This window comes from Rana temporaria, chromosome 13 (genome assembly GCF_905171775.1).
Source record: "Rana temporaria chromosome 13, aRanTem1.1, whole genome shotgun sequence".
In the NCBI taxonomy this organism is placed as follows: Eukaryota; Metazoa; Chordata; class Amphibia; order Anura; family Ranidae; genus Rana; species Rana temporaria.
The window spans coordinates 75,801,111-75,818,053 of NC_053501.1; the positions used below are offsets into that span (position 1 = coordinate 75,801,111).

General features: G+C 42.7%; 1 protein-coding gene across 1 annotated transcript in view; it reads left to right on the forward strand.

Moving 5' to 3' along the window:
* RHOV (ras homolog family member V) overlaps positions 1-5,403 on the forward strand; it is a 30,785-nt gene extending 25,382 nt beyond the window's left edge. The window contains exon 3 of the mRNA XM_040333825.1: positions 4,314-5,403. Within this exon, the coding sequence (XP_040189759.1) occupies positions 4,314-4,754 (441 nt within the window). The 3' untranslated portion in view covers positions 4,755-5,403. The remainder of the gene's footprint in view (positions 1-4,313) is intronic.
* Positions 5,404-16,943: the final 11,540 nt, after the last annotated feature.

Genomic DNA, 16,943 nt, shown 5'->3' on the forward strand with positions numbered 1-16,943 from the left:
CACACGATCTGTCTCCTCTCCCCTGAGAGAACCATGATTTGTGTGTTTATGAACACACATCCCCGTTCTGTCACGAGCGATCGCCGGTGCCCAGTGGACATGGCGCCCGCCTGCTATAATGTCTTAAAAGAGCAACGTATAGCTACGGCGATTTGCGCAGCTGTGCCAACATGTCACAGTACAAATGCGGCGACTGGTCGGCTAGCGGTTAAACATCCCGTGGACGATATAAGTGAGAGAAAAGTAAATTTGGGGTGGCTGGGCCAGAAATGGCATTGGAAAATGCTTCTGTAGCCATGACCATGTAGGGGTTGCTGAATATTGTGGTTCACCCATCACCCTGCCCAGCCCAGCATCCATCTCTCGGACACTCTGAGAAATAGAACAGTCCATAAGCTTTTTAATGAGGGTATTAAACTTGGATGGGAAAGGGGATGGCTACTGATCCCAGTAAACCCTCTTCAGGCCCTGCCAGCTCTCTTGGCTGCAGCCGCCTCTTACCACTGCCTTTTTGCCCACAGTCCACTCTTCTGAGTTTGCACCCATCTCCAACTGCAAACTCAGGTGTGGCTCACCAGTCCTCTCGACTGTGCCTCACTCACCAACTCTCTTGGCTGCGACCAGTTGTCCTCCATGGAGTCCCTCAGCAGGGCTCCCTCCCACTGTCCTCTTCTTGCGCTCTCATGAACCTCTGTTCCAGGATCGCGTCTCTCCTCCTGACTGCACCCGAGCCCAGGCCCAAGGTCACCCCCCCCCAGACTGGGGAGCTCCCTGTAGGCCTTGGCATTCCCTTACTCCATCTATTCCACCTGGGATCTCCTCCCCAGCTGGGCTGACCCTGGGTATTTAAGGAGACCCCATGCCAATCCAAGTTGGGGATTGGTCAAGGCTCCCTAGAATACCCCAGGCAGCTCCTCGCCTCAGAATCTTCTAAAAAGAGGGGGGTCTCAGTGATGCTGTGTGGTTTGCCCTGCCCTGAGCCACTCCCCATCCCAGAATGATAAACAAACAGGCCTAGCCACCAGCTATGCCTGCTTACATTTTCCTCTTAAATCTAACTTCACACCTACCTAACTAGACGGTGGTATACTTCTGTTTATTATGAAAACTGAAATTCTGCCTGATAAGTTGACCTTTATTTTTTAAGCCAAAATGCTGCACTGTTCATAATGAGGAAGACATTCACACAAGTGAGTGAGTCTGAATGTAGTTATACCCCATAAGTCATAAAGAACATGCAAGACGATTATGTTTCCCCAGTCAATTACAGGTTGGAAATTGGTCACAGGATCTCCCACATTGTCATCTGTTGTTAGTGTTTTATGCTTGCTTGTTAATCACCTCATATTTTACCACCTCTTCCTACCATATTGTTTTTATAGCACATGGCTGTGCTTCTAATGTGTATTGCCCCATAAAACTGCTTATATTGCTTGCTGTCATACAATTAGCAAGGACACAACGTGGATCCCAGCTTTTTTTTTTTTTTTTTTTCTTATACAATTTTAGCATTATTTGCTAGTTATAGACTTTAACAATTGGTGTTAGAAGCATTTTTGCATATGTGATTGTAAAATAAAATATTTATGCTGACGTATCAAATATTTATTTTTTATATATTATTTATTTTTACATATTTGCACCCATAATACTAAATTGGGAGATATACTCTTAAATTGTCAGGTTTAACTACTTCAGCCCCGGGAGAATTTACCCCCCGCCTGACCAGAGCACTTTTTTGCGATGTGGCCCCGGGTCGATTTAACTGACAATTGTGCGACGTTGCACTGATTACTGTGTAAATGACATTGACGGACAAGGGATTAAACACTAGGGGGCGATCAAGTGGTTAAGCGTGTCCTAGGGAGTGATTCTAACTGGGGGGGTGGGCTACCACTGACATGACAGCGATCGCTGCTCCCGATGACAGGGAGCAGTAGATCCCTGTCGTGTCACTAGGCAGAACAGGGAAATGCCTTGTTTACATCTCCACGTTCTGCCTCTCGGTCTCACGATCGCGGGCCGCCGGCAAACGGCAGGCACACTTGTGCGGCGTGCGTGTGCCTACAAGGCGGCAAATGCACAGGAACGTACCTGTATGCCCATTTGCCTGCCTGTGCCATTCTGCTGATGTGTGTGCGGCGGTCGGCAAGTAGTTAAAGTGTATGTATAACTAAAAACTTTTTTAGGTTTTGGATAGAGTAGGTAAGAGTTGACCACCGTCAGTTTATTTTTTGCTTTTTTTGTGTCGCCGGGGGAATTTTCTGTAATTTCCTCTCCCAGGGATACAGCCGCAGTACAAGTAAATCTCCACAAAGTGAAATTGAATTCTGGTCTTGGACAGCTGTCACCAGAACAGAAAATGGGGGGGCAGTCTAAGGTGAAATCACAGAATGCCCAACAAAGAAACTGAATTGATATCTACATCATGCATCTTTAACCAGTTCCCTACCGAGCCATAGTAATATGACGTCGGCAGGAACTGTCTCTCCCTTTGCATCGCGGCCGCTAGGGAGCGCGCGCGCCCGCGGCATCGCTCGCCACCCGGAGCGGGTGCCCGGCGGCCGCGATGTCCGCCGGGCACCCGCGATTGCCGGCAATCACAGCAGAAGTCTGGATCTGTGTGTGTAAACCGATGTGTGTTCCCAGTACAGAGGAACACAGATCGGTCTCCTCCCCTTGTGAGTCCCCCTTCCTCTACAGTACGAATCACTCCCAAGGAACATATTGACCCCTTCAGCATCCCCTAGTGTTAACCCCTTCCCTGCCAGTCACATTTACACAGTAATTGGTGCAGTTTTATAGCACTAATCGCTGTATAAATGTTAATGGTCCCAAAAACGTGTCAAGTGTCCGATATGTCCCCTGCAATGTCACGATCACAATAAAAATCGCAGATCGCCACCATTACTAGTACAAAATAAATAAATAAATAAAAATTCCATAAATCTATCCCCTTTTTTGCTATAACTTTTGCGCAAACCAATCAATATACGCTTATTGCGATTGGTGTTCTTTGGATGATGTGATGTGTTGGGTTTGCGCCAGACATAGCGTTTTCTTTGATGGACAAAAAGTAAAATTTTAGTCTCGTCAGACCAGAGCACCTTCCTCCATACATTTTGGGAGTCTCCCACATGCCTTTTTGAAAACTCAAAACGTGCCATATTTTTTATTTTATTTTTCTGGCCACAAAGCCCAACTCTATGGAGCGTACGGCTTATTGTCGTCCTATGTACAGATACTCCAATCTCTGCTGTGAAATTCTGCAGCTCATCCAGGGTTACCTTAGGCCTCTGTGCTGCCTCTCTGATTTATAACCCTGTACTTCTCAACAACATTTTACCTTGTTTGGAGAGTTCCTTGGTTTTCATGGCAGTGTTTGGATAGTGGTGCCTCTTGCTTAGGTGTTGCAGCCTCTGGGGCCTTTCAAAAAGGTGTGTGTGTGTGTGTGTGTGTGTGTGTGTGTGTGTGTGTGTATGTAATGACAGATCATGCGACACTTAGATTGCACACAGGTGGACATCATGTCACTAATTATGTGACTTTTGAAGGGAGTTGGTTGCACCGGAGCTGTTTTTTTTTTTTTTTTTTGGGCTTCATAACAAAGGGGTGCTGATAGGTTGATTTGGCTTTTGTCTAAAATTGGCCCTGGTATATGAATATGAGTTGGGGACCTTGGATTGTAAGCTCCTTGAGGTTAGGGACCGATGTGAATGTACAATGTATATGTAAAGCGCTGCATAAATTGACAGCTATATAAATACTAAAAGCTATAAATATAAAAGCTATATAAATAAAGGGGTAAATACATATGCACGTGCCAATTATCATTATTTTTATTTTTTTTCTAAAAAATGGTTTTATGTATATTTTTAAAATTTTTCTTCAAGGGACTATAAACGACCCTGTGTACATGTAGTGATAAGATAACATAGAGGAGAGTTTAGGGGCCGCTGAAAAAAATGCCAAACTGCTCCTAAAAATTCTGTTTACCAGCAGCAGTGTACATGAAGCCTAGACAACATTTTCTAATACTATGCTCTTGTTCAGTGTATGGTAATGCTTTCTTCATGTGTCTCCTCATTTCAGCTAACCATGTCCTGCTTGCTGTACGCCGTAGATCCTGTTCACTCTCTATATTGAGTGGACAGCTGCTGTAACTGAAATCCATAGCTTTGAAACATTGTACGCTTCTTCTATGAAGAGTTAAATAGTGCTTAGACAGGGGTCCCGGCTATTATCTGATCTGTACTTGGTGCCTTGCTGAATATTTAATTTTTAAACTGTTTTCATCTTTTTTTTTTCAATAGGAAGACTTTGACCATCTCCGATCCCTGTGTTACCCTGAGACGGACGTTTTTCTGGTGTGTTTTAGCGTGGTGAATCCCAGCTCATTTCAGAATGTCACAGAAAAATGGATTCCAGAAATCCGCACGCACAGCCCGCACACTCCAGTGGTATTGGTTGGAACTCAAACGGACCTCAGAGATGACGTGAATGTGTTGATTAATCTAAACCGCTACCGCGTCAAGCCTGTGAGTGAGTCCCAAGCGCAGGCTGTGGCTCAGAAAATCCGAGCTCATACATACGTTGAATGTTCTGCACTGACTCAGAAAAACCTTAAAGAGGTGTTTGATACGGCCATTCTCAGTGCGATTGAACACAAGGTACGATTGGAGAAAAAACTGAGCTCAAAGGGTTTTAAACGACTTTCAAAATGCAGATGGAAGAAATATTTCTGCTTTGTTTAAATCTACTCGGCTGCATTTAACTTTACACTCCTTGAATTATCCTTTATGCCTTGGAGACTCCACTATGATTACGAGAATGCAGGAGCGTTGGTTCCCACTACGCCAAAGTGAATACAGCCTTAACTTTTTTCAAATGGTATTCTGCACTTGTCCTTTACATATGCGTGAAGGATTAACCCCTCATTTATTATTGCAACCAAATCATGTATTTTCATGGCAACCTATATTTTATTTCCCAACAAAGGAGTTGGGCTCTTGTGTGATATGGTTTTAAAACAATTTGAATATGTAGGTGTTTGTTATAGGTCACCCACTTGTGAAAATCACTGTTAACTAGACTTCTGGTATGGTCCTCTCTACAGAAACATTACTATGAAAAACAACTTTTTTTTTTTTTTTTAATAGATAGATGCAAATGGTATGTAGCAAGTAGTATGTATCACTGTAGCAATTGATTTTGTCTACTATGCGGTTTAGAGGGCAATACAGTCTCAAATCACACACTTCCCTTTTCTCATGAAGTTGCTTCTCTTCTAATATGTATTTAGGGAGCCTTTTATAATTTCTGTGATGCTGTCATTTTGAAGCAACCAGTTTTTTATTTAGCTCAAAGTTCAAATATAAACAGTGGTGCCTACTTTTCTAAGAACTTTGTGGGACCTTGTTAATTGTCTAAACTGTGCTATGCTCACTAAACAATTGGTAACTTTTCAGTTAATATGATGGAAAGAATCCGTTAGAGGTAACTGCCCCTGTTCCCTTATAGCAGGTTAAACTGCACAGTGCTTCTGCTGTCCAATCTGTCCTATTTTTGTATTCTGTAAAACACCTGGTTGATTCTGCCTGTTCCTGTGTCGCCCCCCCCCCCCCCCCCCCAACCCTTAGTGTGCTGTCCACAGTAATTATGGCTGCTAATCAGGGCTCAAGTCCTGCGGAAACTGAGTTCCTGCACTTTTTTCACAGCAGGAACTCGGTTCCCTTTGCAGCTGACCCGCCCGAGTCAATCCTTCACTAAGCAGCGATGCCCAGCTCTAGTCACTGTCAGGCGAACCTTAGTAATCCTTTATGTTACTGGCCGCTTCCTGTATATGGATTCATCGGGTAGTGTGCGGGTATTCCGTCACTTCCTCGATGCCGCAATGTCTCCTGGGAGCTTTTGTCATTCTTCCCAGGAGACATTGCGGAGGTCTGCTACGAGTTATCGCAGGGTTTAGTAATTATGCATATGAGCGTATAATTTTTTTTTTTTTGGTGGGGGAGTGGATCTTCGGTGGGAGTTCCCACACTTTTTTTTCCCAGGAATTGACCCCTGCTACTAATCCATGATGCCGTGGTCGGGTTACGTGCCTCAGTCATCCCGCTGCTCTCTTCTCCCCCCCCCCCCAGTGAGCGTGTGTGTGTGTGTGTGTGTGTGTGTGAGCAGTCTACTCTGCCCCTTTCCCACCACAATTAGTAGCTGGCAGGAAAGATAAAGATTACTGCCAGCCCCTCTGTTCTATCAAGCCATGCTACACGGAGTACATGTTTTGTATAAAATGATGCTTCTAAATACCTTTTTTCAGATCCTTTCCGGTCAGTCACGTGAGGCCGCTCTTCTCTCCTGATCTAGGGGCTAAGCTGATAGCACAGCGGTCACGCGACCTCCCCGGCTGATGTAAGAGGGGATCTCGCCCTCTCCTGCTGTAGCCCTTAGTTTGGGGGTGGAGAACGAACTGAAATAAGGTATTTAGAGACATCATTCTATAAAAATATTTGCACAGATAGAACAGAGGGGCTGGCAGTAATACTTCTCTGAGTTAACAACCACGTTTAAAATCTTTAATTATATGATTAAGAACAATTCATTTGGAGAGTGTGGTGATGCAAGGATCTTCCTTTTTTTTAATGGTTGAATGGGGGGGGAAGAAAACGACTTTTTATACCGACTAGTTTAACTGTAGGTGTTTAGCACTGCATGCTATTAGAGGGGGTTATTCAGAAAAAGTCCAAAAATACTGCTACACAGATATTCAATGCAAAATATTTGAAATCCTAGTATAACTGCGATTCAGCTTTATGGTGGAAAGTACCTGGAGTGTACACCCATTATCAGTATGCAAATACAGAGATGTGCTCATTTTATTTTATTCAGAAGCCTGGGAATGCTATAATGCAGGCTGTGACTGGTTATGCAACCACAGCAACCACAGAGGGTGACTTCAGTGTTTTTTAAAACCTTTTTTCTGCAATAATCCCTCTTGTGGGAAATTTAACACCTTGGCAGTTTCCTAATGAGTAGGCATTTTTAAAGCCGATGATCTAGAGTAAAATATGATTTCGCTAAGACTGAAAAAGAAAAGGTTAAGATGTGAAAATGAGTGGAAAAAGTAACTGATTTTGTTAGGTAACAAGAAAGTGAAAAATGTTGCTTAAAGTGCTTCTAAAGGAGTTTTGTTAATTTAAAAAAAAAAAAAAAACAATACATACCTGCTCTATGATATGGGTTGGCACAGAGCAGCCCTGATCTATTTCTATTTGGGTACTCTGCCGGTGGTTCTGGCTCCTTCCCCCTGCCAAATGGCCTCTTGCTATGGGGCTTGCGCCCAAGCCGTGCTCCTGTGAATGAATATTGTCCATTCCCTGCCCCTGCTCTCTCCTCATCGGTTTAATGGTTGTGATTGACATTGAGTCTGTAGGGGTGGTGCAGCATGGTGCTGAGGCAATAATATGCACAAGCAGATGCAATAAAAGACTTGTATTGAAGTAATGCAGTAACAGTTCACAACAGACCTGGTGTGAGGACTACCTAGCGTGGTGCACTCAGTTTATAGCCACGTGGAGATTGCGGACAGACTGAAGGCATCTGTTGAGAGGGGACAGAATGCAGCCTGGCTGTTTAGTGGCCAATTGGGAAGGTGTCCAGAAGAGATTCCCTTGTCAGGAACCGCTCCCTAACGCTACTACTGTCCCTAACGGATGTGTCTACTCTTGCCACTCGCAAAATACGTGGCGATCCATCAGATCGCTTCCTCAGTGACCCAGGAAACTATAGAGGAACAATGTACCCCCTGATTTACTCTGACTGCAGTGCTGCTGTGAAATAACGCTACCTAGACTGCACCTGCCTACAAGCCAATGAAGAGAGAGGTGCTACACATGCACATTGTTGGATCGAGATGGGGCTCAGGTAAATTTAAGAGGGGGGGGGGGCAGCTGTACCCAGCAAGTGTGTTGTGTGTTTTTTTTATTTTTTATTATTATTGGCTTAATGCATTAAAGGGGTTGTAAACCCTCTGGTATTTGTTATTTAAAAAAAAAACATGAAAAAAGGGAGTAGCCGCTCCAGGTGGGAAACCAAATGGATATCCACTGTTGCAGAAAACTCTGGTGCAGGCAATGCACTTGGCAAAGCAGGAACAAAAATTGTCTCTAAACAGCCGCACTCTGAACAAATTGTACCCTTTATTAAAAGGACAGCACTACAAGTCACAGCAAAATAAAATAAAACCTGACTTCTGACGTGTTTCACACTGAAACTAGTGCTTGGTCATAGCTATGACTAAGCACTAGTTTCAGTGCGAAACGCGTCAGGTTGGGTTTTATTTTATTTTGCTGTGACTTGTAGTGCTGTCCTTTTAATAAAGGGTACAATTCGTTCAGCGTGCGGCTGTTTAGAGACAATTTTTGTTCCTGCATTGCCTGCACCAGAGTTTTCTGCAACAGTGGATATTCATTTGGTTTCCCAATTTGTTCAGAGTGCGGCTGTCCAGAGACTATTTTTGTTCCTGCTTTTTAAAAACAAACATGTTATATTTCCACTTTGCAGTTTGTTTTGCACAGAGTGGCCCTGGTCATGCTCGTCTGGGGTTTCCCCCGGTGGCACTGGTAGCACCTCCTCAGTATCGAGTGCCCATGTTGGAGAAGGCTCTCCTAAGGTGGACACCTGTCCAGGCATGCTCCTGAGTCCTGCTTCTGTGTCCATTCACACAGAATGCAGGTCTCGGCCCCTGGGGCCTGGGTCATTGCGTTTGATTGACAGCAGCGGGAGCCAATGCCTTTCGCTGCTATCAATCTATCAATCTATCCAATCAACAGCCGAGATAACAGGCAGAGAAGTAAAGCTCGTCTCTGCCATGGGAACGAATGGGCTCAGGTGAGTAAAATGGGGGCGGGCTATTCAGTGTCAGAAGGTTTTTCACCTTAATGCACAGGATGCATTAAGGTAAAAAAAAAAACTACAAGGTTTACAACCCCTTTTAAAGTAAAAACATTCTGCCTTTAGAACCACTTTAACTTAATGGGAGAAATTTTTAGATTTTTTTTTGTTTTGGTTAGACCTTTTGGACAATGGCAGGAATAATAGATATATAGGAAAATTAAAAGAACAATGCTGGCCAACACTGTTCTTTATAATATTTTTAGGGAGAACTTGGTGCTGTTTTCTGCCCAGGAAGAGACACCAATGTAAAACCATTTTCAGAAGCTCCATCCTTCCCTTCAACATTTTTGAATTTTTTCCTATTGAGGAGACTTCTCATAATTACCTATGCTGACGGGAAGAGAGGAGAAATCTCCCCAGCAGGGGCACGGAGGCAATACAATAAACCACAAGGCTCTAACCCTTCCCTGCTAATACAATAAACCATGAGGCTCTAACCTTGCCCTGCCATGTCCCAAAAAAAAAAAGGGTTTTGCTGGTGCTTGGGCTGTAAGGTATGTGGATTTAACCTTTTTGAAGGAAAATGTTATAAGACAAATGAATTTCACAAATCTACAATGATTGAAGCATGCCTGAAAGTCTAGTGGGGTTATAACTGAAAGGAATACTTGTTTCCTGCTCCTGCAAACCACCTCCCTGTTCTGGTTTTCATGGCCAATCCCACAAAGCGGCTCCTCGTCTCCCATGTCGTTGCATACAATGCATTATATGTGGAGATTTTGAGGGCTTGTCCAAATTTCAACATTGAGTGGAGAAGAACGCTGGCTGCTGGGGAAGTGAGGAATACAGAAAGTACTAAATGAGCCCATTCACACCAAAATGAGATGTGGAAAAGCTGCATACTGTGCGCTTCTCCTGCATCGCGTTCAAGATTCCTGGTATGAACCAACCATTAGTAGGGGGAACTTTTTGTTCTAAAGAAATCTTGTAGTTAGAAAATACATAGGCTGCCATAGCTTACCGCCTTAATAAAAAAAAAAAAAATGCTAACTGCCTGGCTGAGTCACCAGAACAAGACTGCAAATTGAAAGCTCGGACTTCAACAGTTGCATGTATGTATTAGATTAAGGCCACAATAGACAGAATTGTGGCCAATTTCTCCTAAACTCCCCACAATTTAAAGTGGACGTTCACCCAAAAACTAAATTTTTAACCTTAGATTGAGGCTAATTTTGGGAAGCAGAATCAGGTGTTTTTTTTAAAAAAATTGAAGCAGTACTTACCGTTTTAGAGAGCGATGTTCTCCGACGCTTCCGGGTATGGGCTGCGGGACTGGGCGTTCCTATTTGATTGACAGGCTTCCGACGGTCGCATACAGCGCATCACGATTTTCCAAAAGTAGACGAACGTCGGTGCGCAGGCGCAGTATAGAGCCGCACCGACGTTCGGCTTCTTTCGGCTACTCGTGACGCGATGTATGCGACCGTCGGAAGCCTGTCAATCAAATAGAAACGCCCAGTCCCGAAGACCATACTTGGAAGTGGCGGAGAAGATTTATCTCTAAAATGGTAAGTACTGCTTCGATTTTAAATAAAAAACACCCGATTTCTGCTTCCCAAACTGAGCCTCAATCTAATGTTAAAGCGGGAGTTCAGCCGAATTTTTTTTTTTTAAGAAGTGGGTGGCTCTGCAAGCAGCAAAAGTCCATTTCACAATGAGCTGCACTGAGTGGGAAACTATCCAGTGAACGGTGACTGCATACTCTCAGGTGCAGTGAAATGCATATTCTGGCAGCGGTAGGGGCCATGGCTGCCTGAATAGATGGCCATCCACATGGTTGATCCTAATGATTCGTCTTTCATTCCAAAGGGCTGAACAAGGAAAAATCGAGCTGTATATGCCGGCCTTTGTTAAATATTTTGGCAAGACACAGCCAGGCAATTCTAATTTGTTGGCAATGGCAGCCTAATTATCTCTCATTATCAGCCTAAGTAAAGATTTATTTTACATAAATCGGCTGATCAGCTCTTTAAAGCATGCTAAGCACAATGGACAGCCAAAGTTACTTTTCTGGTTCTACAATATCTAATGGCATTCAGTGACTGCTGCCGTGTTTACTTCCAAACTGAAAAGCTTTGAAAGGCTTGCTTGCCCTACACACACGCCTTATCACACCTTTGTAAGCAAAACTATATCCAAAAATCAGGACCTGGTTTCTGATCTCCTTGTTATGTGTATATTTGTATAAACCGAACTGTTCCCAGCACTAGCTGCAAGAAAATGGAATGTACATATTGTAAATAAAAAATTTCTATTAGCTTTGTCTAAAATTGTCTCCGCACTGTATACAGGACTTTACTGGACTTCCTGAATAGACATTGGAGTTCATGGTAAAAAAGCAGTAATGCATACCATACATATTGGGTATCATTCTTACGTAGTTTTCTGAGCTTCTTCATTGTATGATGATGTTGCTTGAGAGAGAAGTCCATGTAATTTTGTAAAATGGAAAAAAATGGTCTGATTTTTTTTATTTTTTTTCCTTGCAATGTTAAATGCCCAATTCATAAAATCCTTTGCAGCATTGACAATCACTGCTTGGATCCACCTGCAAGAGCTGTGCAGATATTTTAAGCTAAACTACAGAAAAAAAGCTAAACACACAGATCAAATGTATATAAGGGAGATATCTTGCCTGCAAAAGATTTAGCATTTCTGTCCATCCAGTTCTGAGATTTACACATTCTGCTACACCACACAGCCATGTCTAGTGAGGCAAGAGACCTGATTTTCCTTGCGTCAAGCAAGGCTACTTTAGCACCGACGCACCCAGTGCTTCAGTGTGAAAGTACCGCTATTTTTAACAGCGCTTTACCATTGTTTTTGCTGCGATCTTCGGTCACTAGCGTTGTGGTTCTAACACCCGAAAAATGGTTAAACCCGCTCGCAAAAATGCCGCTTTGCGGGTGTTTTGGAGGCGCTGCCCCATTGATTTCAATAGGCAGAGGCACTGTAGGAGCGGTATATTCAAAGATGCGTCTGGCAGGACTTTATTTACCGTCCTCCCAGCACAACGCTCCAATGTGAACCCTCGGGCTTTCACACTGGATATAAAGGAGCGGCCCTTTCATTTTTAGTGCAATAGCGCTTGCAAAGTGCCTCAGTGTGAAAGCAGCCTAAAGCAGTATTAAAGGTGAAGTATGACCTTTTTACCACATTTTGTTATGTTACAGCCTTATTCCAAACTGGATTAAATTCAGAGGCATAACTAGAAACTTCAGGGCCCTGGTGCAAGAAATTATGAAGGGCTTTTACTTTTATTATTTTTACACTGTACAACCAAGTAAAACATTTCTGTTTTTCAACTTGCGGTAATTATCAAAAGAGGAAGCTACAGGACATGGTCACAGAAGGAACCTACAAAATATCATGAACAACCGTAAATCAAGGAGATGTACACATCCATTGGACAAAGTTATAGTCAAAGATCCACATTTCATTTTTTTATATATATATAAAATACAATTTTGAATGAGATTAATTTAAAACGCTGCACATGTATAGACGCAAAAACTTACAAAAAAAAAATCTTCAAAAAGGGGTCCACAACTGGGCCAACAATAACTTCCAACTTTTTTAAAAACTATTTCACACATTTAAGTTTGTTTCTGTGAAGAAAGACCTGTAATATAGGTGTGTGTGTTTATCGAAAATGGCAAGCATTCAACTCAACTGGTTAGTTTAACTTGGAACCAAGCATGCAAGGTTCAACCATAAAAATACGTTAGAGGAAAGGGTAACCACTCAGATGAAACCAAAAAGAGCCTTCTCACTGGATCCAAACCACGGGTGCCGGCAATGCAATGATGCAAAATATAGAGGAAAACTTGGACAGCCGCACTCGAAAAAACGTTCCTTTTATTAAAACTGGTCACAAAGTACATGCCACAGCAAAAAATAGAAAAGGATCTGACGCGTTTCACACTGTCTCCCAGTGCTTATTCATAAAAATAGGTTAGTGTAACAAAACTGAAAAAGTGTTTAGGGAAGCCATTCTCAACCCTAGAGTTTCTACAGAGGTTTTTAGGGGTTACATGAACTGTGTCTGATTGACCTCCTATATGATGGCATCTGCTTTGATCCAGGGCAATTTGATCTATTTAGCTATCTGAAGGGTGGTATTCTGACCACCACTGTAAGAAAGATAGTCTTCCCACTGACCACCAATATAGACTTCATTCCTCCAAATGACCCCTAATGGATAGGTTTTAGTAAAAGTTCCCCAAGACCTGAAAATGTATTAAACGATTCCTCTGGGGTAAAAGGGTTGAGAAAGGCTGGTATAGTGTAACTTGTAACAGAACAGATATAACTGCAAACTTGCCATGGTCATTAAAAATGACAACGCCTTGCATTTGCTTCAGCTACGATGCTTTCAATGCTGAGTCTTCTAGCTCATTTGCTATGATTAACAAAGCAAGTCCAGTGAGTCTTTGTTGAGACATGGTGTTTCTCAAATAACTTTTAACCACTTAAGACCCGGACCATTACGCAGGTAAAGGACCTGGCCCCTTTTTGTGATTCGGCACTGCGTCAATTTAAGTGATAATTGCGCGGTTGTGCGACATGGCTCCCAAACAAAATTGGCATCCTTTTTTTCCCCACAAATAGAGCTTTCTTTTGGTGGTGTTTGATCACCTCTGCGGTTTTTATTTTTTGCGCTATGAACAAAAATAGAGCGACAATTTTGAAAAAAAAATGCAATATTTTAAACTTTTTGCTATAATAAATATCCCCCAAAAATATATATAAATATAACTTTTTTTTTTCCCTCCGTTTAGGCCGATACGTATTCTTCAAATTTTTGGTAAATAAAATCGCAATAAGCGTTTATTGATTGGTTTGCGCAAAAGTTATAGCGTTTACAAATTAGAGAATAGTTTTATGGCATTTTTATTTATAAACATTTTTTCACTAGTAATGGCCGCGATCAGTGATTTTTTTTTCGTGACTGCGACATTATGGCAGACACTTTTGACACATTTTTGGGACTATTGTCATTTTCACAGCGAAAAGTGCTAAAAAATTGCACTGTTACTGTGAAAATGACACTGGCGGTGAAGGGGTTAACCAGGAGGGGGCGCTGTAGGGTTTAAGTGTGCCCTAAGGGAGTGTTATTACTGTGGGGGGTGCGCGCGGCTGTGCGTGTGATGTCACTAATAGTCTGTTCCCTGTGTTAGGGAACGACGATCAGTGACAGCCACACTAGAAAGAACGGGCAAGGTTTGTTTACACTCACCTTTCCCTGTGGCGCAGTCACAGAGAACAGGATCAGGTCACGAGTGTGCTGCCGCCGGTGACCCACCTTCTGCTGATTTTTATGGGCGTGAAGGGGTCCGTAACTGGTTAAAGTGGAGGTTCACCCTAAAAACAAGTATTTACCATTCAATCCAGCATACTCTACTGTTTTTTTCGCTTTACATACCGTAGTATAGGTATTTCTTCCCCCGGCTTCCATGTAGTGTATCCCGCGGGACTGGGCGTTCCTATTCGAGACTAAGTGATTGACGTATGACAAAAGCTTGCCCCCCGGCGCAAAAGGCGCGTCACCAGTTTCAAAAGCCGAACGTCGGTGCGCAGGCGCCGTATAGAGCCGACTCGCAGTTCAGTTTCTTTCGGCAACTCGTGACGCGCATAATGCGCCGTTGGAAAGCTTTTGTCATCACGTCAATGAAATACCTATACTACGGTATGTAAAGCGGGGAAAAAAAAAAAACAGCATACTGTACATGTCGGCAGTATGCTGGATTGAATGGTAAATACTTGTTTTTAGGGTGAACCTCCACTTTAAGTAGTTTTAATTTTGAAAAAGACCTTTCTGCAGTTTCTACGGTTACTGGGAGTGTGAGGAACAGCAGTAATGCTATGCAGACATCTGCGACAGTAGAAGACAGTGCACTGTTTTCAACAAGTAGTAGGTGAGTGAGATCCTTTACAGTGGAACAACTGCAAACCTCTTGAAGTGCTGAACGGAATGAAAGAAGCTGCACAGGAAAATCTGGTGATGGTTCCTCTTTGCAGAAGCATCAAAACTGCTTCAATTTTACAATCAGATTGTCATCAGTTCAGCCTGCCGTTCTTGCTTCTCAATCTATCTCGAATCTATGAAGGACTGTATTTATTCCAGTAAATCGGTCTGACAGCTGGTTTATAATCATATTCAAACCTCTATAAAATACAGTTGTTTTAAAGCGTTCCTCTGGATCAGATGATCTTTCATCCATACACAGCTCATCAAAGTGGCACTTTACTTTTTTAAATCTTTTATTTGAAAACTTTACTTCAATTCCCCCCTTTTCTGCAAGTGTCACTGCAGTTTCTTTGGCTTCTTCAAAATGATCCCTGTAGCTGGAAAGGGCTGTGTCAGCATTCTGAATGAGCTGCACTGCTCCAGACCGTTCCATGTCTTTTGATTGCAACGCTTTTGAAATTGCATTCACATGGTTCAAGATTTTAGTTTGCAGGGCGACAAGAAGCACAAACTCAAGATTCCATTTTCTTTTTTAGATTTGCAGCGTCATCTATTTCTTTCGGTTTTGATGAAAGGATTAATTTTTAACAAAGCTTGCATGATGTCTGGAAAATGAAAACAAAGTGCAAGCAGAGAATCATGTCTAGAGCACCACTGTGTAGGGCAAAGCCCATTCAGTGTGACAGAGGATTCAGATGTGAATAATGAGAGAAAGGCGCAGCAAATGATTCCTCTCCAGGCATGGAGACACAAATAAGCAGTACAGATACTGTTGTTCTAAGCGATGTGAATTTCTGAGTTTCATTGGTACTTCCCACTTAATGGCACGCTATATACCCCAGCATTCACCGCGTAGTGGAACAGGCGGGACACCGGTTTGGCCAGTAACAGCTGGGCGTCTTCCACCCGACCTGGATTAACACTGCAGGACTCCGTAGGACCCCTAGACTAACACTCACAGCAGGGTCTCTGTCTCACTCTGCCTACACCCGAGTTCTCCCTAAAACGTGCCAGAGATTACTATATATGGAAAACCACCCCCAAAATGGCGGCCCAGATCTCTCGAGATCTCGTGTGGCCTATCAGCACACCGGGCTTCTCCAAAATGGTGTTGGAGACACTCCAGAGGTCCGTAATGTTAAATCTAAGTACATACATAAACATAACTCGACTGCAGTGTGAATACATACAATTACCCAACCACTTGCTCTTGCAGCCAACTAGGCTGCCCTATCACTGGCAGCTGCCTACATGCACACCAGAATAAACAACACTCATTGTTCCTGCACCATCATACCCCTGACACGACACTTTGATATTTCAAGGCCCTTGCTCTCTATGCAGGCAACAAAATTGCTAGCAATCTGTGCTGCACTCTGATCTCCAATGGCATGGAACCCTAAGAAAGTCTAATTTATTGTTATACTGCAGGCTCGCCGATTCGCATCTCTTTCCACAGTCACATATCGAAATATCTGATCTGCTTTGGATATGTCTTGGGTTGTGTCCATTATTTTAAAATAATTTTTTTATTTTATTTCAGAAACAATTTCACTTTGCACTTTATTGGACAGCATTTCTATTAACTCATTTTGTATTTTGGGGCTCAAATATTTAAATGTGCCTTGGGGTAACTGTAGAAGTTTCTTTTTAAAATTGGGTCATATTCGGTTAGTAGCTCTATGATGGAGAGAAAGTTTCCATTGTTAACCTCTCCCAAGCTCTCTGTGACCACGAAAGGCTAGATTAGCCGTTGCCATTGTTAATGTTACATTAACAATTCATTGTAGGACCTGCCGCCAAAAGTTTTTTTTTTTCCTGTCATATTTGTTTTTTTATTTTTCTCATCAATTGTTTTAATTACGCCTCCACTGTTTAATAAGTACACATGCTTCTATGTAAAGTTGTGAAGACTCGTGGATCTGAATTTTAGACAGCCTCTGCCACTTCTGGATCCCTTTTGCCCATGCAGGTGACATGTGACAGCATGTATCTTGTGCTGCATACCACACAAACCGTG